Genomic DNA, 27,349 nt, shown 5'->3' with positions numbered 1-27,349 from the left:
AATTGAGTTTGGTTTCCAATGATGTTGGTCAGACAATAGAGAGTATAGAGTAAATAGTAGAGATATTTAGTATCTGGTTTATTTCTAAAGGATCATTTTGTTAATATCTAGTTGTCAACCAGAATGTGATGGACTGGAGGTATGCTGTTGCACTGAGAAACAGTGGCACATCATTGCAAAACGTGAAGAATCTGGTTGAGCTCAGATTGTCCTGGAGAAGATATATGTAGTCACGAAGAGTCAACACTGACTTGATGCCACATAATCAACCATTTAAAGCTTTCTCAGTCATTAAACTGAAACAGTAGTAGAGCATAAAAATAATCACAATATCAAATTTTGCTGGATGTTTATAATTCACTCTGAACCATGAACATGTTTTATTAAGACAACATTTTAAAACTACAAAAATAGAACAGTCTCAAAATTACAAAGAACAGCTTGGTAGACCACAGAACAGCTTTCATAGATTTGAAAGAATCCAGAGAGCATACAAGTATTCACTCTGTTTTACAATGGGTACTTTCATAATTCCTCAAGATCAGTCAAGTCTACCATTACTTTCAGAAAGAGTGTATCATCTTTGATGTAGGTATTTTTTGTATTTTCCAACACAGAGTGTGCAACAAACTGAGGACACCCAGAAGCCACATTCATTTCTCCTTCTGGCCTTTTGAAGCTGCTGCTGTTAGGATCAGCTTTGAAAGTTTCACATATATGTTTTTTCTTTCCACTTTGATCCAGAAGCATAAGTGTAACCTTTTGCTTGAAAGGCCATGGTAATAATGAATCAAATTCTCCTCTCATCACTACAAAATACAATGAAACATGAGTTCCTCGTCCTGAGCCATCTCCATTTAAATATGCTCTGGCAGATAATCTATATCCACAATGGCTGGTATAAAAAGATTGGCTAAATATGGAGAGGCTGCACCCTTCTATAGCTTCTTTCTTCTTAATTTTATAGTCCATAATTTTCCAGATCAATTTTCCATTGTAACTTGCTCCTTCCAAAATTTTGAACCGTTCTTCGTTTTTGTTAAGTTGTGCCCTGTGCATTCTGAAGAGAGCATCTTGTTGGGTAGCCAAGTCTTCTAGAACAACTAGAGGTGTAAGAGGTACATTTCAGAATTTGCTCTTTGTGGCTTTTTGGGGGTGGGGTGGGGTTGGGGTGAGAATGACATACAGACTTGGAAATCAGCATTTGTATTACTTCAACATAAATGTTCCAAATTAATATCTTATTGTTTATATCGGTTATTCAGAATCCATCACACAATTTTCTGTATGAAGAATATTTGCTTTTCTTGAGACCCAATTTACTCTATTGATTGAAACCAACTCTCTACTTAGAATTGGTAGTAAGTTAGCTTCTCTCCTTTATGTATATGACTGCTCTGCAACTTAAAATTTGTCCCCCCTGAAAAAAATTCTTAATTGTAGAGAACAATCCCATATTTAGTGAAAAAGAAACCAATAAGGGTAAACTCAAATGCAAGATTATTAGATTTTACTAAGCTAAAGTTTACTGAATTTTATTTACTGAATAAACTATATTGTGTTAGCCATCTGGAATCACAGAAGAAAGATGAGTGGTCATATAAATTGTTTAAACAAACAAACAATAAATAAATGACCTTATAGAAAATGGTGAATTGTGCGTTGAAACTGCAGTGATTGTGTTCAAATAATATACAAATAAACAAACCAAGCAATGTTTAAACTCCAAAGGTAACATGTTGAAAGCAGATAGTCAATAGGCCACCAACTAGCCATGACAACCCGGAGTGGTTAGCATTACTGTTTCCACCACACAGAGGAAAACAAGGAGGAATGATCAAGGGAAAAGACATTAGGGGATCTTTAGTGCAGGAACTGAAAAATGATATTATTACTGCCCTTGTTGCAAAGGGCGTCAAGACAAAAGTGCTGCTCTTAGTCACAAAAGAGTTATTTGTTCCTGCTATCTATCCTCCCTCCCTCTCTCTCACACACATGGAAATTGAGTGGGGGTTAGGGTATGGTGTCCTCTTTTGTTACCTGTCTATCCCAAATCTCTACAGGAACTCAAAGGGAATATCTAGCAGTTTTTCCCATAACAAATCTGTTGATTAGGTTGGACTGATCCCAAGTGAATTAGTATATAGTTAACTGATAAACCTATTATTGTAAAGAAGAGGGCACAGCCCATTTTGGCTTTTATGTCTTTGATTTAAGGTGCACAAAAGTGGATCCTTGCACCTACAGACAGATAAATATTACTCAATCAGACAACAAAAACTGAAGAAATACTTCAAGAACTGGGAATTGTCTCTGACTAAAGCAAAAGTTTGAGAGCTATTATCTGTTTGATCCTCTTTACTGACTTCTACTTGGGGCTGCCAACCAGATCTATGAGAAAAAATAATACCTAGACGTTGATTATATGATTCAAGAAGAGCGACTTTCTGCTTTAGGTTATCAACAGTGTCCAGTAGTGTTCTCAAGTCCAGTTTGCTTTGCTGCTGATTTGTCTTTTGTACCAGCTGTCTTACTTGTGTTTCCAGGAAGATATTTTTATCAATGTGAATGGCCAAAGTCTTCAGTTGCAGTGTTGATGGAGGTTAAGAAAAGGCACATGATTTTAAAATAAAATGAAAATATAGCAACTAGCGTTATTTAATATCTTTATTAAACCTTCAATGAATATACTAGGAACAAAATTTCTTCCTTCTGGAATCTTTCCAAATAATGTTTTGCAGTAGAAAAGATTAGTCAACATTTTCCGTGAGCTTTGTTCAAAATGTTAAATAGGTGAAAATAAAAATTCTCTATATCTCAGAAGGAGAGAATGTAATAGAAATCCTACATGTATTAGTATTCGGCATAATAAGAATAATTCAAGAAGCTGAAAGTGTTGCATTCCTTACCTGAACTCCTACAGATAGCTTGGCGATCTATAAATGTAATATCGTATATGAGTTGAGTAGGTAGAAGTGTTAAGTTCTAACTGCTCTAATTGTTGTGCCCTCTACAATAGTATTGTGACATGGGAACAAGACTGTACTTTCATACAACTCTTTTTGGAGATTTAAGAAAATTGAGCCTCCAGCCTTTTCCTCCCTCATTTTTTTTTGCTGTAGCAGTTCCTTGGATATGCAGGCAATTGTTTGTTTACTATTTGGTTCATTTTTGAAATTCTGACATTCCATAGAGGAATGAGATGCATAATTACTATTTTGTATTTATGACATAACTACAGACTTATATCAAGGACCATCTCAGTTAATGAGATATGACTGGGACATCTGAGTTTGATAAAAGAACACAAATTTGAAAAGACAAAAAACATACTACATTAATAAAATATTACTGACATTAAAACTATTCAATGTTTTCAAATATATATAACAAAAACAAAATTTTAAAAATCTCATGCATCAGCTATAGCGAAGTTAAAATCTCCTCACAAATAGATTCTCACTGATTTTCCACTGAGGTAAGGAAGCTACTAGGAAAGAATGATTTTACCTGAGTGCTTGCCAGCAGGTTGCTGTTTTTGCAAAATAGCTGTGAAAATTGTCTGAATTCTCTCTCACAATTTTTAATCATATCTGATAGTTGCAAGATTTTTATCTCTTTATATTGAAGGCTCTTATAAAGGTCAGAAATCTGCAAAGTGAAAGGTTAAAAGTGTTAGCGTAAGCAATTAAAAACAGAACAACTCTCACACTCATACATACACGCAGCAACACTACAGCCTACAGTAAACTTCCCCAACTTATGCTCATCTTGGTTAGGAGCTGTATTCAAACATTTGCCTCAGCAGTCACACATACAAGCACAAAATATATACCACTTACCGTAGATCTGTTGGCTGTACCAAATAACAAGCCAACTACAAATAGTCCTTAATTTAAGAGTGGTCACTTAGCGAATATCCAAAGTTATGATGGACCGCATAAAAGGTACTTATCACATCTCATGACCTTATCACATCTCATGACTTTCATGACTTCCAACTGCAATTGCCAGACTCAATTAAAGTTGTAAGTGGAGGACTAATTGTAATTCACATCTCTCATAGGAAGCCTAAGAAAAATTCACCTAAGGAGAGTCATAACATCCCCTATGTTCTATTTTTGACTCAAACAGGACATTTCAGATTCCTTTACTGATCTGCCCTCCATTCTTACATTTTCCTGAATAGAATTATGACCATCTTGTTAAACTTAAGCCACACCATGCAGCTTTCTAAAGCTGTAATAATTTCCTATATTGCTAACTGCCTAGCAATGTTTCTGGAACAAAATGCCTGGAAAAAGGACTGCATTTGGATCCTGAGTCAGAAGATACTCAGACTGTTCAATTACTATGCAAGGATATAACTTCCCACTTTCGTGTACCAATAGGATCTGCTGACTACTTTAATTTCCAGTCACATCTTGGAAAACCATATTGCCTAAAATATTTGCTTTTAATTAAAAAAAGGTTTTCTGGTGTATGCTATAAGCATAGTAATTTTTAATCAACAGAAAACTGGGAGTAGTCAATACAGTTCTGAAGAGTCAGGGGAATTCATAAATTCTGCATTGTAAGAGGAACTGAAATCAATATTATGTATTGTGGCATTACACTTTTCAAAACCATTGCTAAAAATCATTCAAGTAATTGCATCTTTTGACATGTCAGAAGAAACTCAAACCCTGATGACACACAATACTCATTGTCTCAGAATTGTCAAACACTAGATAAATACAAACTTATGAAGAGGAATTGAATGACAAGATTTAAATACATTACAAAAATGTGTGGCACCATGCAAATTATGTGTAAGATATTTATATTTCTCCAAATAAAGGAATATGCATCTTTTCCTCATGTAATGCAAAAAAAAGTGTGTGGGGAGAAGTCACTATAGAAAGATCTCTGGTCTTAATATATTGTATAATATTTCATAAAATTCTCTCAAGATTCAGTTTTACTTACTAACTGGTTACTTGTTCACCCAGGCTGCCTTTTTCAGTAGGATCTATTTCAAGCTCTTGATAACCTTTAGTGCCAAACATCTGGTATAGTTCAGAAAATACGAAAAGGAGGCAAATACTTCTATACTCAGGATATCCCAGAAAGAAGAGAATGAGTTTTTAGCTTTTTCAGTGGCTTCTTAAAAAGTTATCCTAGATAGGCCAGCAAGTAAATTTGAGGATTGTCTTATTTTGACCATTTATTATAGTCCCATTTTAATTCTGAGAGATGTACCCCTAATCATTTTGGAGTATCACTTTGTTGGGATAACTCCATCTAACATCATTATGATATTCCACATTTAAATTTTTGTGGGTTTTCAACTCAGTTCAACTCTTATTTCAGTGAAAGTATAAGAAAAAATCCCTATAGATAAACTAGTCACATACTTTGTTTTAACAAACAATCATAGTCTAGCCAACCACTACTATGATAATTTATGCATTTATCTTAGCCAACTAGTTAACATTTTTAAATATTCTTAACACAGAAGAGAATTTTTGCCAGCCAGAATTAATGTTTTGCCATTTGTAGTTCTTTAAAGCAAAACAGTGCCTCCCTAAAGACTGCCTCTACTGGCAAAAGAATCTATTGAATCAATTTATTGTGTTGTCTTGACCCATATAGTAATTTTGGTACCTTATTTTAATAATACCCCTGGAAGAAGAAATGAATGCTTTCTGTTAGTAAACCTCTCTTCTGAAATAATCAGAAAAAAGGATGCTAAATTCTGTTCAGAAGCAATTGTTGGAAGATGTCAATTTGTGGTGGAATTATTAATCCAGAATTTATATTAGTTTTGGTCATTGATTAAGACAAACTATCTAGTGTTCCAAACTGGTCAGGTCAAAATCATTTATATCTTTTGAGACAAGAACTTATGAAAATGGAATTGGTATTTAAAAGAGATATTAAAACAATCATCCTCTGGAACACATTAGGCTCTATTTCATCTTGTCCAATATCTGTCTCCAACTTTTGGTCAAGAGAGAACATTGAAAGTTCTTGTTTCAAAAGAATTGTTGCAATGATCAGTTTTGTATTATATGCTTCTGAGGAAACATGATGCAATCAGCTTACAGAAATAAAATTGTTTTGGTCTAATCAGTAGCAAGATGGGAAACAACTAAAAATGCCCCAAGGAAGATAAAGAGAGAAAGTAAAATGCAAATACACTAAAGCAAATTTACACATTTATGATGGTACTCCATGAGATATGAAATCAGTTTCAAAATCTCATTCTACATCTATTCCCAGAACAGCTTACATTTTTAAAAAACAACTTTTGGGAAATTACAAGAATGTGCACTTTACCTGATCTTCCAGCTTTGAGTTCTTATCTACAATTTGTAGCATATGTTCTTTCAAGAAGATATTCTCATGTTCTAAAAGCTTGCTTCTTTTAATCTACAAAAAATAGATGTATAACTTATATCAAATATACTAGATAATTAAGAAAGCACACTGATTAATACACTCTCTTCTTAGTACAGTTTAAAAATAATTAGGATATTGGGGAAATCTGTTGCACAAACTTCAGAGAGGACTGGAAAAAAATTCATTGATTAACTGTTCCCTTTTATGTTTTGGAAAGTCTGCTTCCACTGTAGTACCAATTATGTCTGTCTTATTGTGCAGTACCTTTTTAGGACAGCCACACTTTTTATACGGACAATCAATTTCCATTTCAGGACATACCAAAACATGATCTTCTGCCTGTAAAAATCACAGATTAAGGTAGGCATTAATAAAATATTTTGGTAGGAGAAAGAGGGTTAATAATAATAATTTTTACCTTCTATAAAAACTTTGGTAAAAATTAGACAATTTCCTTGGAATAAGTAAATTGTCCAATGATCATTTACAATTTTAATAATAATTTTAATACTACATTATACTTTTATGGAAATATAGAATTACATTGCTAAGATTAAATTCAGTTTTTTGTATACCAGATAAAAACAAGTAAAACTAGGCATAGTTTGTTATTAAAATATTGTATTATATTTTATAATTCTTCTCCTAATGAGCCAAAAATAATATTGTACCTCTTTCATCAGAATCATCTGCATGCAGCCATAGGGACAAATCCAGGGATAATCTGGGCAATCTACTTTCTCATGAGTCTGAAAATACATTGGAATATGGTGATGATGACAATTAACAAGCACAATAAAGAGATTTCTTAATTTGTAAAAATAGGTGGCATACAAATGATTGCAAATAAATATTTATTTACTACTGCTCATTTAAAGTCCTAATAGAATCAGTAACAGGCACAGATCAGAAAGATAGTCCCTTAGGGGGATTATTGACATTATCGGAAGGAATACAGTTGAATAACCACTTTTTCCAAAAATTCTGTCTGTGGATATTGAATTTGCCTAATGGACAATAGCAGAATGTGGCAATGTAGCGTCTCCAGCCAATCAGCTATGTCTTCTTCCTGGTTATTCCATTTTCTTCTCCCTCAAATACAGTCAGCATATAATGCCGATTGAGTGTGCACAAACTCACCTTCACGCTGCCCAGACACCTACACAACCACACACCTCTAGCTTGGTGGTGCATTTTGGCTACATAAAAATAAACTGTCAGAAAATTGATATCACAATTAGTATATTAAATAAAGACAATTTAAAACTGCTAATCTTTCATCATTATATTACTGTAATGGTCTGTGAGAAGAAACTTAGGGACAGGAGGAGGAAGAGCTGCAATAATTAGACAAGGTAGTGGTTAGACAAGAGCCATCTCAGCCCACTGAAGGAATGAATATGTGGGAACGGACTCAGAAGGGACCGTCAATAGTTCTCTGGAAAGTAACAGCAAGGAAGGGAAGAAGAGCTTTCAGATTTGCAAAGCTGATGTCAGCCCTTCAAAATAACTGGGACAAGAAACCAAAACCCTAAGTACTAACACTACCTTTATCATAAGGTTAGAGTGACAGATGTTTAAAGGCAATTCTGATCTTCCAAGCCTTTACTTTCCAAAGAACTAGGCAAGGGTCCATTATAGTTACTGGTTTCTCTTGCTTTATTTTTCTCCATTTTCTGCTGTCCTTAAGCAGAAGAAAATGGTCCTTATTTGAAAATATGTTGGAACAACTAGCAATAAACTAATTGGTATATGTTTCTAGTTTTTTTAGAAATTACTCCATAAAAGTTGCAGAGTTTGTATTCCTCCTGCTGATTGAAAAAAAAAATCAGCAAAAAGCAAAAATGTTAGTCTCCCAGCCTGAAGCTGCTGTAAATGACAATGATTTGATACTTAAGAAACAGGAATACAAAAACATTTCAGGAAACATCTGAGAAAGTTATGATAACTTGAACTACTCCTTGCTGTTCTAATGAGGTCTGATACAGAAATGATAGCATCTCATAGTTCGTAGCTCTTTAGCAGCCTATGAATTTCAGCCAGTGTCCAAAATGTTTCTAATCTGCATTTTCAAAATTATGTGATTTACAGATGATAGCATAGTCCAGAGTGCCTTCATTATTTTCAAGACAGGAGACAGTAATCTGTAAACTTTCTCCAATATGGATTTGTTGATATATAATTCATAGCATTGTAAAAATAAAATTATGTCATTTAAAATACATAATTTAAAACATTTTAGTTGAATCTAACCTTTAAATTAACTGATATCACAGGCTGTTTACAGTACTGGCACTGTTCTTTTCGAAAGTTACATTGTTGAATAAGGTGTTCTTTTAAATCTTTCAGAACAATTTTTTCATGACAGCCTTCATTAGTACACTGCACAGTTTCAAACAAACACTGTTGCAGGTGATCCTGTAAGTAGAAAAGTAGAATAATGCATTATAGATTTTACCCACATTAGACAGATTGCTATAATACGCAGAGAAAAAGCCATAGCTTCTAGGATTCTACTTATGAACTATGACATCAATTCTTCTGCCTTCAAACAAATATAAACCTCTTTTTTCTTGTCCCATTAACCTGCTGGTTATAAAAGTTGCATTTGCTTGAAATATCAAAGTCAAAGAGTAGAAGCTTTTGAGGTTTTGAAATACCCTCAAAGTAAAACTATAATCACTTCTTAGTCTGCTACAAAAGCATTTTGCATACTTGGACCACTTTTTAATTATTCTTTGAGGAAGATGTTCTCTGTATAGAACTAATGATACTTAAGGCTATAGACTTCTTCTCCAGTTTATTGGTACCCTCGTACCTTACTCCTTTCATATGTTGAGCACCAATTTTAGCAAGTTTACTCCCTCTGCAGAAAAGGGTTCTACATATAGCCCATATTTTTTACAAATATAAAACAGTCATAAATTCAAAACAGACAGAAATTGCATGAATTTTGAAAAAATGGTTTAGAGTGTGAACAGAATTAGAATCAGAAAAAAAATCTTTCAGAAAATAGAATTATTATTTTAAATAATATTTTATTAATTTTCTAATTTTACAATTAAGTATTTAAAAAGCAACGTGGTGACTGGGTTAATCAATAGTTCAATAATATAAATCTTTAGTATAAATCTCAAGTTACAACATCAGATATTTCCTCTCATTTTCTCTTGATAACTACTATCTCATATTAGGCTAATACAGTTCTTATTGTTATCAACTAAGTAAAAACATCTTTGTTATATTTGTCAATATTTTTTAGCTTATACATATCTTCCGGTTTGCCATCGTGGTGCCGCGGATGCTGGAAGACGAGCTCCATCTTTCGCGTCTGGTTTCATCCTGCTGGGGGACCCCGGAAAGGGTCAAAAGTCGCCCTGTAGGGGCGACGAGCAAGGAGGGGACCCCCACTTGATCGCAGGAGGGCGGCAGCCCTTCCATTGGATCCAGGGAAGCCCTCCAAACCAGTGGGGGAAAGACCGGCCATAGCAATATGGCTCGTCACTAAGCTGCTGACAGCTGAAGTCAAAACCACCAAGCACATTTAAAGCAACGCGGATGAAACTGGGTGAGGTCTGATCTTTTCTTTAAGACTTTAAGTATTTTTTCCTGTAAAAGCTGCCCAAAGTATTTTTTCCCCGAGTGAGGAGAGAGGAAGGGAATTTTTACCCCACCCTCTAAGAACAGCGGTGACTAACTACCCAGGGGAAACAGAGCAACTATAAAAACAATTTTAATCTAATTGGTTGTATAAGCTTTTGAAATTTGGGGACTAAAAGTGTTCCTATTCTTACTGGAGATGTTTGATTTTATCTAAAAAAAGGAAATAAGACTTGAAAAACTATCATAAAAACCTTGGACTTAAAAAACTATAAATGGCATCGGTGACATCTTGTGGCGAAGTATGGTATTACAACTTGTTATTGCTTAAGAGAGACTTGGCTTGAAGCCCAGACTCCAGGAAAAAACTTCTCTGACCTTGACAGCTACCACCTGTGAAAAAACTCAGCTGCAAAGAAGGAACTTTTGGGCGGCATATCTGGCCTGTTTGAACTATGAATGTAAACTTTTACTGACTTTCAGAGCTATATGTGGGGAATTGCTTTCCTATTTCTTTACATGAGAAGCATATGTTATCCCCCGAGATGATGGAATACTTTGGAATATAAACTCTTACTTGACAAACAATTTCTACTATAAAGACCACATATGAAATAGATATCCCATACCCAGCTATAAAAAACAAAAAAACTATTCTTAATGTTTGATTCTAAAGTCTTCAACTTAACATACTATCAACAGAATATGGAGATCAGGAAAAAATCCTTTCCATGTTGAAATCAATACACGAAAGTATTCTTTCAGCTTGTGACAAAATAAGATGCAACATAAAGGAACAAGATGCCAGCTTAAATATACAAACCCAGATCTTGACTACAACCAAAGAACTAACAATGCAGAAAATAACAGGAGAAGTGGAACAACTAAATACTAAGACAGAGGACTCAATTGACCAACAGATCCAGCCAATGGAAAAATCAGAAAAGGGAGTGACAACACTGAAAATGGAAAAGACTTTTTATAAAAATCAGAAGAAATTTGAGGAAAAGGAAGAACAGATTGAATGGAAGATAAACCTATCAGGACAATTGTGGGAAAGAGGAGTAATAGGGAGGCCATCTAATGAATACAAATGGGCTAGTTCTTCCAAAAAAACTGCAACCAACTGGTCTTTCTTATTCCAAATAATATATATAATAATAGAAGGAGAACTATTTGATGATTCAAAAGCATTGACATGGAAAGTTAGTTGGCAAAGAAAGCACGCCAGAGTAAGGCTGAAGAAAATAAGGGTTTTGATTTATTGGAGGGGATTTCATATTACTAATAAGAGGGTTGAATATGGCGGAAAACAGATAATTTTTAGAAAATAAAGTAACATTATAATTGAATAGATAAGATGTGTAACAAGACTAATAGACTTTGGTATTAAAAAGGGGGAAAGGGAGAAGTTGAGATAAGGGAAATTTTGGTCACCTAATATAAAATATTTGGAAATCAGTTGAAAATAAGAATTCTGTTTGCCTAATATGAGATAATAGATATTACCAGAAAAAGAGAGGGAGTATTTGAGCTTTTAAAAATTAGACCTAAACGAAAAAAATTATGTATATTACTGATTTATTGGTTAATCCAGACAATACATATAATGGTTTTGATCTATTAGAGGATATATTGTATTATTAATTAGATGGTTTAATATGGTGGAAAATAGATAACTTTTAGAAAACAGAATAAGACTATATTCAAATAAATAAGATGTATTTATAATATTAGATTTTGTTATGAAAATGGAAAAAGGAAGAAGTTGAGATAAGGGAAACTTTGGTTACTTAAAGCTTGGAAATTATAAATACCAAATGTTAATTTGAATATTGACGGGAAATTAAAGCTTGGGAAGAAAGCAACAACAGGACATTGATTGTATATAAGGATTAAAAGAAAATAGAAATTTTTAACAAGAACAAAAAAAAGCACAAATGCATGAAAGAAATGCAAGGAGACCATAAAAAAGATTTTTACAAGAATACAACTAATACCATTAAGTCTAGCCATAATATCTGAATACATTTAGAATTAAGAAATGAGTTAGGAAAACGATTATAGTGAACAGTAAAGTGATTGCACCTAAGCTACACCTAAGACTTTAATACAACTGATGGAAGAGTGATAATCATAACTATACTGTCATATTTAGAAAGAGGCAGAGGAAGATATTCAGTCTCACAAACAATTTAGTCTAAGTGGAATTTATCAACTTCCTTTAAAAAACCCCAGCAAAGTATTCAAAAATTCTCAGAGTATTGCCAGTTTTAAAAAAGAAGACAGGGTCTTTTAAACTGTTCCATAGAACTCTAAGATTCTATAACAACTTTAAGACATTCAATGAGAGATTAACAACAACAAAATGTTCACTTGGACGCAGCTGATTTTCTATCACTAGAGTTCTGTCTCTTGATCAGGGATTCTGAATTGTTTTTTTAACTAACAGATTCTGTATCCTGAAAAAGTTTGAAAACCTCTGTCCTATTCTATATATTTTAGAGTTGTTTCATCTTTTAAAATCTATGTGAATAACTATGGTAGACATAGTTTTACTTCAACTTTCACAAAAGAATTTTAAGTCAAATTCTGTTAAGCAAAAGACTGCATTCTTCTGGCAAAAAACAGAAAGACGGCAGTAGAAATACATGAAAATTCCTACATATAAAGGGACAAGAATACAGGGATCCCTCAAGAATCTTTATTAGGACTGGTAACTTTAAAAATGTTCATATGTGACATTAATTTATAGCAAGTTCCAAGGTAACAATAATTGCTGACAACACCAAATTTTTTAAAGGAAGAAAGGGCAGTTTCTCCTTGTCACTACTTTTTCTTGATGCTTCTTCTATCTCAGCTTACCTTACCTTTTTTTTTTTCCTAAGCTGGAGAGGCCTTATTCTAAGCAAAGCTTTAGGTTGCAGCCACACATCTTTGGGGCAGGGGTCTATGGGGAAAGCTGATGCATTACTGCATGCTAATGTCCCATTAATTTTTAAATTTGGGACAGGGAATCTGGTGGGCCTCAAGGAACATAACCTGGGCAGCAAATTACTTTTCCTTCTACCTGCAGAGTCAGAGGGGTTTCTGCATTTTCAAACTACTTTAGAAATCATGTGTTCCAAACCAGATCCCTATTCTGCTCTATTTATTTAGCCTGCTTGTCTTCGTGCTCAAAACAACTTTGTTTAAAAACTAGGCAGGACAGTGAAGTAGAGTGCTATTCTTGACTACTATTCTCACTGCTTTTTATATATGCAGTTTGTCACCCAGAGACAGCGGGGAGCATAACTGCTCATTTATAGAACAAAATAAAAGCAAAACAAAGGCGCTCAGTATAATAAATGTCGTTTAGTTCCTGATTAACTCAATGGACAAACATCTAGCTCAATAGAATAGAATTAATGTAGCTTAAACTTCCATTTCAGCATTGGCTAGATTGATAGGAAGGAGAATACAGAACAGATTTCTGAAAAATTGTAATCTTTTCATGTACTTGAACAATAAGTTTGGAAGAACTTGTTTACACTGTCAAGCTAAACTTCTCTGTGCATCTTGAGAATGAGTTACAAAAAGTTTCAATGGATAGAGAAAGAATTGCAATTTTCTGATATTGTTTTCTTCTTCAAAAAGATACTTGATAAAAAAGTGAGGAAAGACTGATTTCAGTTTCTAGAAGCATTTATTTTTAACTTGCTTGACATTATAATACAGGAGTACAAACCTGGTATCGCCCTAGACATAATTTTGCAGTGCAGGCTGGTGAATTTTTACAAAATACTTGCAAATTGAGTACTTCTCTTTTGCAGCAATTATCTTTAAAAACCTAAATTAAAAAAGAATATATAATTATTTCGATGTACACAGAAGCAAAAAAACCTAATTCATAACAATTATTTGCCTTTAAGACAAAGCCTGGCAACATTACTAAAATTTAATTTATTATATTTTATATATTATTTATATGCATTTAATATAGATGATACTCTCTCTGACAACTGCAACATTACGTGAAGAATGAAAGAAATGGGAAAGAACCACATTATTAAGATAAGATTTCCCATACCTGGAAATCCCATCTAATGCTAGTTATAAGTCTCAGTAAAATCTTTAAATCATGTTTGAAAATACTATTTAGTAGAAGTTATTTTCATATTTTTGTATTTCATTTTCATTTGGGTTTAAAGTTCCCTTACTTCGATTATAATTTCCATTTAGCAGTACATTAAAAAAAACTCAATAACAGATTGCCCCAAATAGCATGATACTGATTATATGAATATGAATATAAGAAAATCATATAAATATTTGTCTTACCTCCTGATGTTTTATTATTTCATTGTCTATAGGACATATAGGTACTGTATTTAAGTCTCTATAGGAATAGAAACATTTTTTTTGGTTACAGACTTGAAACGTTTGTATTTATATTTTGTACTGATCTTTTTTATTTATTATTTTTATGCTGCTACCTGCATAAAAATAAATTTTATAAAATTTATTTTGTATTGTTAGTTTGCAATATATATTTCATGAGAATAGCCCATAAAGTCAGTTGTGTTAAGACTCTATTCAAACGGGTGGAGTCACATTGCAGCACTGTCAAAGCTAAGAGGGAGGAAAGAAACCACCTCTTCCAAGTGTGTAAGTGCAATGGGTACCCGGCAAGATTCATCAACCGGTTTAGTATACCATCTGAACCCCGGAGTAACCCCACACCTAATGAGTTGACACCACAGACAACACGTATTACCCTCCCCTACATCTGCAATGTATCAGAGGCTACGGCGAGAATTTTGGCGCCATATAATATACAGGTAGCACATAGACCCAGCCAAACGCTACGGGCAGCCATTATGCGCCCCAAGGACCCGCTCCCCAACATGGAGAGATCGGCAGCCATATTATAAGATCGAATGTATGGACTGTCCGTGCAACTATGTTGGGGAGACTTCCAAACGAGTGAAGACCAGGGTCCACGAACACAGACTAGCTGTGAAAAGGGGCGAACAGCACTCCCAGATATGGACTCATATGGCGGAATTGGGCCACCGCTTTAATTTTAATGAAGTAGACGTCTTGGCAAGTGACAGTACTAAGGGAGGCCGACTGATTAAGGAAGCATGGCTATCTAATGGCAGCTCTATCAACCGGCATATTGACCTCTGTCCGGCACATTTAGCACTTAGATCATGGAGTGCGACCAACCACCCATCTCGCTACCACTGGCCCGATAGTAAATCCAGTGAGAGAACCATAGGGGATGTGCCAAACCTCCAACCAATTAGATGCAATTCAGAAGAGGAGGGACAACGATTGAGAATTCCCACTACCCCCGCAATGTTAACACGCTTGCAAAAAACTAAGAGAGCGATAGAAATTAAAGCCCAGAACCCCTGCATCACGAACATCGGAGATATCCCAATTGGCATGCAAGGAGATACGATAGACAAAGATGGGGAGAGATCATTAGACCTGACACCTCACCGACGCTCAGAAAGAAACAGGATGACCCATTTGAGGGGAAAGAAGCGATCCCCCCACTCCGCATCGTCAGCTGGCTCAAAAACATATGGAGTGCGGGGCGACACCGAGCATGACAGCAAGCTTGCGGACGCTCCGGAAAGTAAGGAGAAAAATGAGTCCAGACGGAGAGGTGCGCGAGAGGGCAGAGCTAATGAGATCAGCTCGCTGCGTCTTGTGCCGACAACACCCATAGACTCCAAAGACTCCTGTCGTGCACGCGCAGGAGCGAGAGGCGTCGGAATGAGGAGAAGAGTAGGGAAGGAGCATTGTGATGCTCAGGAAGATCGCAACTCCACCCCCCCCAGATCAAGACCTCGGATTGTGGTATACGCGATGGGAGCACAGAGGATAAAAAGGAAGGGAAGGGTGTGATGGCCAAAGATAATTATAACCATGAGATCACCCCCATAGAAAAACAATCCATTGAGCCACTCCAGCCAGTCTGGAACATTGTGCACGACCATTCTAATGACAGTTGGGCACGAGGGAGGGGCATTAAGGATGAAAAGAAAGATACTCATAGAGAAAGTGACTGGGTGAAGCGTGATTGGAGAAAGGAAAAGGACAAATGCAAACGACCACTCGAACCCGAAAGGGGGAATGGATTGAGGGATAGAGACAATCGAAGAGACAAGGGGTTTACATCACCTGCCTTAGAATCCAAAGAAAAGAAGGTAGATGAAGATACACATGCAGCTAGGAAGGACAGAAAGAAACGAACCACCGGACCACAATTTAACCAATTGGGTCCGGTGACGAGATCGAGGAGCCGAGTGCAGACTCCGGCCTGCCTATAAAATGACTCTCCCACACCCTGGCGGTCCAGCCCTGATGATGCCGGCAGGTGACGGCGAAAACTTGGCGTTTTTAAATTAAACTTTTATAGTTTTAATCAATACCTTGATGTTCATTTTATTTTGGATATGAATATTCCCAGGGTTCATATTTTTAGTGTTATTAACTATATCTACATATCTATATATCTGTATCTATATCCATAGAGAGAGCTATCCTCACAAAATGAGAGATTTCTCTCATTTCAAAATGCTATTGTGGGAAGTTTAAAGATAAAGATGGCTTTCCACATGATCTGAGTGAAGTAGGTCCAGGAACACTATCAAGTGAGTATGAGTATGAGCTGTTCATTCAGCAAAAAGAGGGAAGAAAAGATGCAGGTGAGGCCAGTATTTCCAGACCTGATTCTACATAGCTTTGCCCTCACACATTCATGAATAACACCCTAATGACCTTGAGATAACAGTTATCACCTACATATCCATTTCACTCATAAAATATAACCAGAAGCTTCCGGATATTTCAGAAAAAGAGAACAGCAATCCTCTAAAATGAAAACTTAGTGGATCAAAATGAGACTTTTAACAAGCCACATTGGATTTTTTTTTTAAATTATCAATTCTTTGTAAAGATATGACACAAAGCCACACTTGATTCAATCAGTGTAATGTTTTTGTGCTCTTAAAGTCACACATGATTTCAAGTGCTGGAACAAAACTTCATTGAAAAATTTAGCTATTTAAAATCTTATGTTTGGAATACATGGGCTATTTCTCACTAGGGACTTTAAGCATTACCCTGTGCTTCACAGCATTACCCAGCCAAGATATACAGTAAAACCTGCCCACATTTTACTTATTTTGGTACAGCGCTAGCTGTAAGTTGCTGGGGGAAATTACTATGAAGAGTAACCAGATAGCATTAAATATACCTGAAATTCATTTATTTTAGGGAGTACTTAAGTACATAAGACTGTTGGAGGTCCTGGGTTACCCCTGCACATTCTATACATTCACAAACTGTATAGTTGTTATGACAGCATTGATTTGCACAAATCAATTGTAAGAAAAAGAAGCCATTTGTACCTCAAATAAACAATGCAATGCTGGCAAAATCTATGTCCACATCCTGTCTGGTGCGGATTATGGAGGACAAGGTGGCAGTGTGTACATTTGTATCGTTCATCTAAGATTTCCACGAACTGATAGTTGACATCAGAGTCAAATTCTAGAGAAACTGCATTTGAGGAGTTCTGTCGGATGTAGAAATTTGGTAACTGGCCTGCAAGATCTTCAGAGGCCATGGACTTCAAACTATGAATAAAATCATAAAGAAAAATATAATACTTGAGTAGTAATATATTTATCCAGATCCTTACCTTAATTTGGTAAGGAAATTAAAATGTTACAAAATGCCAACAATTTGTCCACAAATCTAGACACCAAGTGTAAACAGCTGTAATGCCAGTTAATGGTACAATAGAAGAAAAAGAATAGAAGATCACAAAGTATCAAAGTATCAAGATCTGAAAATTGAAGTTTGTGGATTATGGCATAAACTAGCAGTGGTGGTCCCAGTGATTTTTGGCACACTGGATGCCATACCAAAAAGTCTAGGACAGTGGTTCTCAACCTTTCTAATGTCGTGACCCCATAATACAGTTCCCCATGTTGTGGTGACCCCCAACCACTTATACATCACCGGGTGCCAGGGGTGTGGCCAAAGAAAAGGGGGAAAAAATGGCGGACAGCCTTGTTTGGCGACCCCCGTGAAATGGTTGTTCGACCCCAAATGGAGTCCCGACCCACAGGTTGAGAACCACTGGTCTAGGACAATATTGTGTATTGACAAAATTTCCATCTGTCAGTTACAAAAGGCCACACTGTATGGATCCACACATATAATACATCAATACATTAGGATATCTTAAGTTCCTGGGAAGAACTTGATGCTTATGAAGGTCAACACTAGCTAACGAACTGGCAGCTGTGATATCACATTGTATGTACTGTATATCATCATCATCATCATCATCATTCTCCTCCTCTTCCCCCTCCCCCTCATTATCATTATCATCATGTTACAATCCACTTTCTGAGAACCGCCAAATATAAGCCCCATACCATAAGAAAATTACTGTTTCTATTAATGTTTCTTTTATTTCCATAGCTAAGGTACATCATCCTGAGTAGGGAGGAAGGTTGACAGGAATTCTCAGTGCAGCTCAATGATTAGGACCTTGTTATCTTCAGTGCTGGCCTAAGACTGCTTCATCCTTAGCATTTTGCAGCCAGCATGATGTGCACTCATCTTAAATATTACCATAGACTAATTTTTACAATACGGTAAATTGTTGATGTCTCCCATCTCTCCTTTGGTATTTCCTTCCACTCCCTTCCCCAACAATAGTTAAATGTATCTTCTTTAAATTTCCAAGGATGATGCTTCAGGCATCTAAGTGGCATCAAATGAAATGACTATCTACAAAAATGTAGGACATAATAAATGCAATTCTCTTCAAAACATGTCAAAACTCTTCACCATTTTCACTGCAAGAGAGCATTGTTACTGTCCTCTGAAAAATTTAAACACAACAAAATTATAGTATCCTCAATTATGTAAAATAGTTACAATCTGAGTTTGAAAATACTGTGATTTAACCAGTGGAACAACCTGCCTCCAGAAGCAGTGAATGCTCCAACACTGGAAGTTTTTAAGAAGAGACTGGACAGCCATTTGTCCGAAATGGTATAGGGTTTCCTGCCTGGGCAGGGGGTTGGACTAGATGACCTCCAAGGTCCCTTCCAACTTTATGATGATGATGATGAAGGTTAAGTTTGGCCACATGACAGAAAACCAACATTATCCTAACACTAAGGTTGATAACTGGAGCTAATTAACTGGGCACAGGGGTCTAGATTCTGACCTTATCCAATTAATCAGCTCCAGTTACCCATTGCTGGCTGGGGAATTCTGGGAGTCCAAGTTCACACACTTCAAAGTTGCTGAGGTTGAGAAACACTGATGTAGATTCCCCATTCTGGAAATTCAAAATTAATTACATTAAATTTGATCCCATCATCAGTGGGAACAGTTTTTTTTAATTACACAAAAATAATCATAATAGAGATAACACATAGACACAAAATGCATCTAAATTCTTTTGATTTCATACAGTATATCAAGAAATCATATGGTCTGACTTAACATAACATTTCATTTTTTATTATTGCAATTAAATTCTAAAAAGGTTTTCATTCCAAAATTAAATTTATAAAACTGCTTTTTACAATATGATTTAAATGTAAAAGTAACTGTAAGGAGGAAATTAAGTTTAAATACCACATAGAGCTGTGGTACTTTTAAACACATAATGCATATTTCCATCAGCTTGCATTTGTTAGAAACTAAATTTAAGTCTGTGAGACAGGAAGCAACTTTTCTACATTTTTGTTTCCTGCCTAACCCCAGTTTATCACATGATATTTAACATTCCTACAGAATATATACTGTATTTCTTTTTTTTGTTTTATAACTCTATTTTGTACCATCTTATTAAAATGTTCCAAATTATTACTAACTGCACCACCATTCATGTATGGCTGACATCAGGTCAACTGAAATATTTCCCCAGCTTGAGGTGTTTCCCTATACATTCAGATTATTTTGGTTGCAAAACCATTTCTATGAGCCATGCCAAATGGTACTGAATTACAAGTATTTAACAAACGTTCAAAGTTACAACGGCAATGAAAAAAGTGACTAGTCCACACACTTATGATTATTGCATTGCCTCCACAATCATGTGTTCAAAATTCAGGCACTTGGCAACTAGAATGTATTTACGATGGTTAGAAGTGTCCTGGGGTCATGTGATTGCAATTTGCACCCTTCCCAGCCAGCTTCTGACAAGACAATAGGGGAAGCTGGATATGCTTAACAATTGCCTAATTTACTTCAGCAAAAAAGGTCATAAAATTAGGTGTGACTCACTAACAACCATCTTGCTTAGCAATGGAAATTCTAGTTCCAAATGTGGTCCTAAGTCAAGGAGCTGTAGTGGTGCAGTGGTTAGAATGCAGTATTTGTAGGCCAATTCTGCCCATTGCCAGGTGTTCAATCCTGTTGACTCAGCCTTCCATCCTTCCAAGATCGGTAAAAAGAAGACCCAAATTATTGGGGGCAATATGCTGACATTGTAAATCACTCAGAGAATGCTGTAAAGCACTGTGTGGTATATAAATCTAAGTGTTATTGCTAAGGACCACCTTGTAATCAAAAGATGGCTGGTGGGATGTTTGTGTGTGTGTGTGTGTGTAATAAAAGGCAGAATAACCACAAGCATAACTGCCCTGCACTCAGCTACCCAATACTTTTGCCTGAACTTTGTTAAGTAAATCACCTCACTCAACTCTTTCTCATTAGTCAGAGCAACAAACTATACTCACTTGCAGCCAGAGGAGTCTGCAAGTGAATCATTTTAATTTTCCCCCAACAATACACAGTAATCTGTGACTTAGTGGGGAAAGTCCAGCATTAGGCAGGTTTCACAAAAGGATCTGCAAAAATTCCTCATCAAGATTCCTAGAAAATGGCTAGGGGAAAAACTTGGGAATAAAAGTTTCCCCCTCCTTCAATTCCATCATAAGTCTTGTCCTCAGAATCCACCTGTGAATACATCATTGGCTGCAGTCATGTACAATATTGGATCTATCACCAAATGTTTTGGCAATGGTTCAGACAAAAAACAATAACACCTCTACAAATATAAATATTGAGTTTTGGTTCACTCATACTCTGATGCTTTTGATTTGCCTTAATGAGCATAATTAAGCATCTCTGAGGGAGATGGGCAGTTAAGAAATACAAAATATAAATTAAATAAATAATGAACATCTAAAATAAATCTATGACACTACAGGTAGTCCTCAACTTACAACAGTTTGTTTAGTGAACGTTAAAAATTATAATATCACAGAAAAAAATGGACTTATGACCATTTTTCATACTTATGACCCTTGCAGCATCCCATGTGATCAAAATTCAGATGCTTGACAACTGGTTCATATTTATGGTAGTTGCAGTGTCCCAGGATCATGCGATCCCCTTTTGCAACCTTCTGACAAGCAAAGTCAATGGGGAAGCCAGATTCACTTAACAACTGTGTTACTAACTTAACAACTGCAGTGGTTCACTTAAATGTGGGAAGAAAAGTTGTAAAATGGGGTAAAACTCACTTAACAAATTTCTCACTTAGCAACATAAATTTTGGCCTCAGCTGTAGTCGTAAGTTGAGGATTACCTGTATTCCTTTATCCTAGAGATCGAAGATATTATTTGCAAGAAATTAAAAGTTCTAAAAAAGAGATGACAAGACTGAACATCGACATCTTAGGAATCAGCGAACTAAAATGGACAGGAATGGGTGAATTTAACTCAGATGACCATCAGGTATACTACTGTGGGCAAGAATCCCTCAGAAGAAATGGAGTAGCCTTCATAGTCAATAAAAGAATAGGAAAAGCAATACTAGGATACAATCCCCAAAATGACAGAATGATCTCAATTCGAATCCAAGGCAAACCATTCAATATCACAGTAGTCCAAATCTATGCCCCAACCACTGGTGCTGAAGAGGATGAAATTGACCGGTTCTATGAAGCCCTACAGCACCTTATAGAATTAACACCAAAAAATGATGTCCTTATCATCATGGGGGATTGGAATGCTAAGGTAGGAAGCCAAAAGATAACCGGAATAACAGGCAAGTTTGGCCTTGGAGTACAAAATGAAGCAGGGCACAGGCTAATAGAATTTTGTCAAGAGAATACGATGGTCATAACAAACACTCTTTTCCAACAACCCAAGAGACGGCTCTACACATGGACATCACCAGACGGTCAACATAGAAATCAGATTGACTATGTGCTCTGCAGCCAAAGATGGAGAAGCTCTATACAGTCAGTAAAAACAAGACCAGGAGCTGACTGTGGCTCAGATCATGAGCTTCTCGTTGCAAAATTTAGGCTTAAATTGAAAAAAGTAGGGAAAAGCACTAGGCCACTCAGGTATGAACTAAATCATATTCCTGATGAATATACAGTAGAGGTGACAAATAGATTTAAGGAATTAGATCTGACAGACAGAGTGCCTGAAGAACTATGGATGGAAGTTTGCAACATTGTACAAGAGGTAGCAACTAAAACCATCCCAAAGAAAAAGAAATGCAAGAAAGCAAAATGGCTGTCTGAGGAAGCTTTGCAAATAGCTGAGGAAAGAAGGGAAGTGAAAGGCAAAGGAGAAAGAGAAAGATACACCCAATTGAATGCAGAATTCCAGAGAGTAGCTAGAAGAGATAAGAATGCCTTCTTAAATGAACAGTGCAAAGAAATAGAAGAAAACAACAGAATAGGGAGGACCAGAGATTTCTTCAAGAAAATTGGAGATATGAAGGGAACGTTTCATGCAAAGATGGGCATGATAAAGGACCAAAATGGCAGAGACCTAACAGAGGCAGAAGAGATTAAGAAGAGATGGCAAAACTACACAGAAGAACTATACAAGAATGAGCTTAACATCCCAGATAACCACAATGAGATGGTCACTGACCTCGAACCAGACATCCTAGAATGTGAAGTGAAATGGGCCTTAGAAAATCTGAGCAACAACAAAGCTAGTGGAGGTGACAGTATTCCAGCTGAGCTATTCAAAATCTTAAAAGACGATGCAGTAAAAGTGCTACACTCAATTTGCCAGCAAATTTGGAAAACTCAACAGTGGCCACAGGATTGGAAAAGGTCAGTTTACATTCCAATTCCAAAGAAAGGCAATGCCAAAGAATGTTCAAACTATCGCACCATTGCACTCATTTCACATGCTAGTAAAATTATGCTTAAAATCCTACAAGCTGCAGGCAGGATTTCAAAGAGGCAGAGGAACTAGAGATCAAATTGCCAACATACGCTGGATCATGGAGAAAGCTAGGGAGTTCCAGAAAAATATCTACTTCTGCTTCATTGACTATGCAAAAGCCTTTGATTGTGTGGATCACAACAAATTGTGGCAAGTTCTTAAAGAGATGGGAATACCAGACCATGTCATTTGTCTCTTGAGAAACCTATATGCGGGTCAAGAAGCAACAGTGAGAACTGGACATGGAACCACTGATTGGTTCAAAATTGGAAAAGGAGTCCGGCAAGGCTGTATATTGTCGCCCTGCCTATTTAACTTATATGCAGAGCACATCATGAGAAAGGCAGGGCTAGATGAATCAAAAGTTGGAATTAAGATTGCCGGGAGAAATATCAACAACCTAAGATATGCAGATGATACCACTCTAATGGCAGAAAGTGAAGAGGAACTAAAGAGCCTCTTGATGCGGGTGAAGAAGGAGAGTGCAAAAGTTGGCTTGAAACTCAACATTAAGAAAACCAAAATCATGGCATCCGGCCCTCTCAATTCCTGGCAAATAGATGGGGAAGAAATGGAGGTAGTGACAGATTTTATTTTTCTGGGCTCCAAGATCACCTCAGATGGGGACTGCAGCCAAGAAATTAAAAGACGCTTGCTCCTGGGGAGGAAAGCTATGGCAAATCTAGACAGCATTCTAAAAAGCAGAGACATCACCCTGCCAACAAAAGTGCGTATAGTCCAGGCCATGGTTTTCCCAGTTGCAATGTATGGCTGTGAAAGTTGGACCATAAGAAAGGCTGAGCGCCAAAGAATTGAGGCCTTTGAACTATGGTGCTGGAGAAGACTCCTGCGAGTCCCTTGGACTGCAAGGCGTTCAAACCGGTCAGTCCTAGAAGAGATCAACCCCGACTGCTCTTTAGAAGGCCAGATCCTGAAGTTGAAACTCAAATACTTTGGCCACCTAATGAGAAGGAAGGACTCACTGGAGAAGGGCCTAATGCTGGGAAAGATTGAGGGCAATAGAAGAAGGGGACGACAGAGAATGAGATGGCTGGATGGAGTCACTGAAGCAGTAGGTATGAACTTAAATGGACTCCAGAAGATGGTGGAGGACAGGAAGACCTGGAGGAGCGTTGTCCATGGGGTCGCGATGGGTCGGACATGACTTCGCAATTAACAACAACAACAACAACAACAAAAGTTCTAAAACTACAAATAAGTGAGCCTGCTATGGCAAATTAAAATGTTTTAGGTTCCTTTGCGAAAATACAGTTAATTATCTCTTTGAGAACCTTTCTAGGCTAATTAAAATTCATAATCAAAAAAGATTTCCCAATGCAAATTCAAATGAAGTACTATATTGATGTGGCATATCACCATATATTTAGTTCACAATGTGTGTTAACACTGGCCACGCAATTTAAAATACCTTTTAAGATTAACTGCATTTTGTGAAACATTTCAGTTAGTTTTATTCAGTTCTTAACATATCAAAGCATATGCAGCTATAATCCTAATTGTTAATAACAATTAATATTCCTTATTAGGTTTTACAAGTCTGTGATTATTTTCATATTACAAAAACAAATACAACTCCAATAATTCAAAACTCCCAGAAATAGCTCTAAAACATTTTGTTGTATTTTTATTATTTTGAAAGTATATAAAGAAAGACTTTCTCAGTCCTTGAAAAAAGCACCTAATTATAATAAAGAGTCATTTACTAAAACTTTCAAAGCAGTTTAAATCATAAACATCATTAGTTATATAAAAAACCGTAATGACATATATATGTAATCTCAGATTTTGTACTTGAATTTTTATTTCTGTTTGTAGAATATAAATTCTTAGTAAAAAGCATCACTGGATTACACTTCTTTGCTAACAAGAAAAACAAATAGCATTAAAACTTAATTTCCAAACGTGTTAACATATTTACTAAGAAGCCAATCTAAAAAACTGTACACAGAGTTATAACATGTTTATGCTAACAGTTGATAGTAGTATAAATATAAATACAAAGTATTATAAAGATAGGACTACCACATTTTAGAGAGCATGCCTACCAACCTGAATAGTAGATGAAAAGATATTTTGTCCAAAGTACACATATTGCTGAGAATGTGAAAATAGTTGTTTTCATACCTTTCATTCCAAAAGTGGGACATAATTTTCATTTCACACCAGAAGACAGTATGAAGCAACACAGATTGTCAAAGCAGGATATGGCATGAAGGGAGAAGGAGTTTCCTTCTGTATGACTCAAAGGGGACAAGTGCACCCAAAAAATATCAATGTTTGCTATGAACACATTTACCTCTCAGAAAATATTAATCTGAATAAAGGCTTTTGTTGACGATAATAAGATAGAAAGTCAACATATTATACTCTATTACCAAGTTCTTTTGCATGATCATATAAGCACATAGCCAGTTGCAATGCATGGGGAAACTTTTATGAACTGCAGGCAATCTCTGGCAAAATAAGAGACCCATTTAATTGTTTACATATGAGAGTAGTTTGCATATGAATAAGAGTATAGCTGTTACACACAGATGGGGAATCAGTTACAGGTTTTTTGTTTAGATGAACACCAGAAACCATTAGTTTAACTCTTTTCTCTTGAGTTTGCCTTTTTAGGAGTATGGCTTCTAAGAAATTTATTTTATGCATGAGTGTAACTTATGTAAACAGTTAATAGGGAGGAGGAAATTTCCAGGATTAGTTTCAGCTGAAATTGCCATCCTTAGGGCTGATGGGGATAAGGTGGGTTGTCTTCTTTTTAGATATATTCAATTAAGTGGTACCTCTAATCAAATCAACAATACTTGTTCTTCTAATTTAAATTATTTATTGTTTTGTTGAGCATTCTGTTCAGTGCTACAGTATCTTCTATGCATTTTAAGTATGCAGTTTTAAGCTGTTTCTTGTTTTAATTGTATATCTGAATATTTAACAATTTACTCTAAATTGAAGAGAAAAATATAAATACTGATACTGCAACACGGGATGAAATAGGAAGTAACTATTTTAATATCTATAGCAGAAATGAATAGCCTCGATCTTAAGAGATGTCAAGCTTGGCTTTTCGCAGATCAGTTCCTCCTTTCCAGTTACACCTCAGGATACACTGTCAATGCTTGTTGCTTCCGCCACAACTACACAACTGAGAGGGGGAAAATTTATACACCAAAACAAGAGAATGAGCTGCAAAGTTAGGGAGCAGCAACTGTCTTGGACAGAGCTCACTCTTTGCAATGCGTTCTGGTTGCCTACCTGCGGCGCGTTTCAACGTGTCCGCGCTGCCTCCCGCATTCGCTTCCGCAGCGGCCGCCGACCTTCGAGCGGTACAAGCGCGAGGGGTCCCCCGCAGCCTTCAAGGCGTCCCGCCAGAGGCGCACTTGACAGGTAACCCGGGAAAGTGAGGCGAGGAGATTAGACTGAGGCTGGAGAGGAGAGGAATGATTAGACCGAGCTCCGCAATTAAGCTGAAGGACGCACCTCCCTGTACTTGAGGTATTTTTTTCCACACCCGTTCAATTAGAGGCGTCGGAAGAGGCGGGCTCGCGATATGCCTTTTCTTCTGGGCGCCTCCTCCTCCCAAAGCCTGGGAGCCTTTTGTGGTGAAAAAAGGCAGACAGCGAAGCTTCGATTCAGCCAATCCGCGGCATTGTTTCTCAGAAGTATCGCTGATAGTTACTTCAGTTGCTCCAAGGTAAGCATGCGCAAGGCCGCGTTTAGACTTCGGTTCTGTGTGTAGCCGAGTGTACGCGCGACTCCGTTAGGTTGCTCAGTCAGGGTAGGGAGCAGGTTCCTAAGCAAACCTAAGCAAGGCGTGGACATGTTTAGCTGGCAAAAGGTAAAATTAAGAGGAAGTATCATCATGGTTCGCACGTATCTGAAAGTCTCTTAGGTGCAGAAAAGAGCCGATGCGTTATCCTCTGGAAGGAGAACAGGATAGAAAGAATGAATTGAGAGTCAGAGTTGAAATTTGTGTGTGTGTGGTGTGGGTCGATCTGGATGAATATTGAGGGGAATCTCCTGACACTAAAAGTTCCCAAGCTGCCTAGAACAGGCTGCCCAGAACATCCCTCTCCCTTAAGTTTTCAAACAGTAATGATTACATTGC

At 36.5% G+C, this 27,349-nt stretch overlaps 1 protein-coding gene across 2 annotated transcripts; it reads right to left on the bottom strand.

The window, feature by feature from the left end:
• Nucleotides 1-349: 349 nt before the first annotated feature.
• Nucleotides 350-26,653, bottom strand: TRAF5 (TNF receptor associated factor 5). 2 transcript variants are annotated; one of them, XM_039359658.1, is made up of 12 exons: nucleotides 26,497-26,653; nucleotides 17,394-17,621; nucleotides 14,305-14,362; nucleotides 13,712-13,813; nucleotides 8,638-8,802; nucleotides 7,056-7,133; nucleotides 6,649-6,723; nucleotides 6,322-6,414; nucleotides 3,511-3,651; nucleotides 2,910-2,936; nucleotides 2,411-2,579; nucleotides 350-1,103 (listed from the first exon to the last, which is right to left on the bottom strand). In XM_039359658.1, exons 2-12 carry the CDS (start codon nucleotides 17,609-17,611, stop codon nucleotides 526-528), a joined length of 1,704 nt encoding a protein of 567 aa, XP_039215592.1. In that variant the 5' UTR covers nucleotides 17,612-17,621; nucleotides 26,497-26,653; the 3' UTR covers nucleotides 350-525. The 2 variants fall into 2 exon arrangements, with proteins under 2 accessions (XP_039215592.1, XP_039215593.1); XM_039359659.1 differs by lacking the exon at nucleotides 2,910-2,936 and having other exon boundaries at nucleotides 26,497-26,652.
• Nucleotides 26,654-27,349: the final 696 nt, after the last annotated feature.

The sequence above is a fragment of the Crotalus tigris genome, unplaced genomic scaffold, assembly GCF_016545835.1.
Source record: "Crotalus tigris isolate CLP2741 ecotype Arizona unplaced genomic scaffold, ASM1654583v1 scf7180000019097.2288821080:1192077, whole genome shotgun sequence".
NCBI classification, from domain to species: Eukaryota; Metazoa; Chordata; class Lepidosauria; order Squamata; family Viperidae; genus Crotalus; species Crotalus tigris.
The sequence above is the reverse complement of the archived record's forward strand: the minus strand, read 5'-3'. Positions and strand labels throughout refer to the sequence as shown.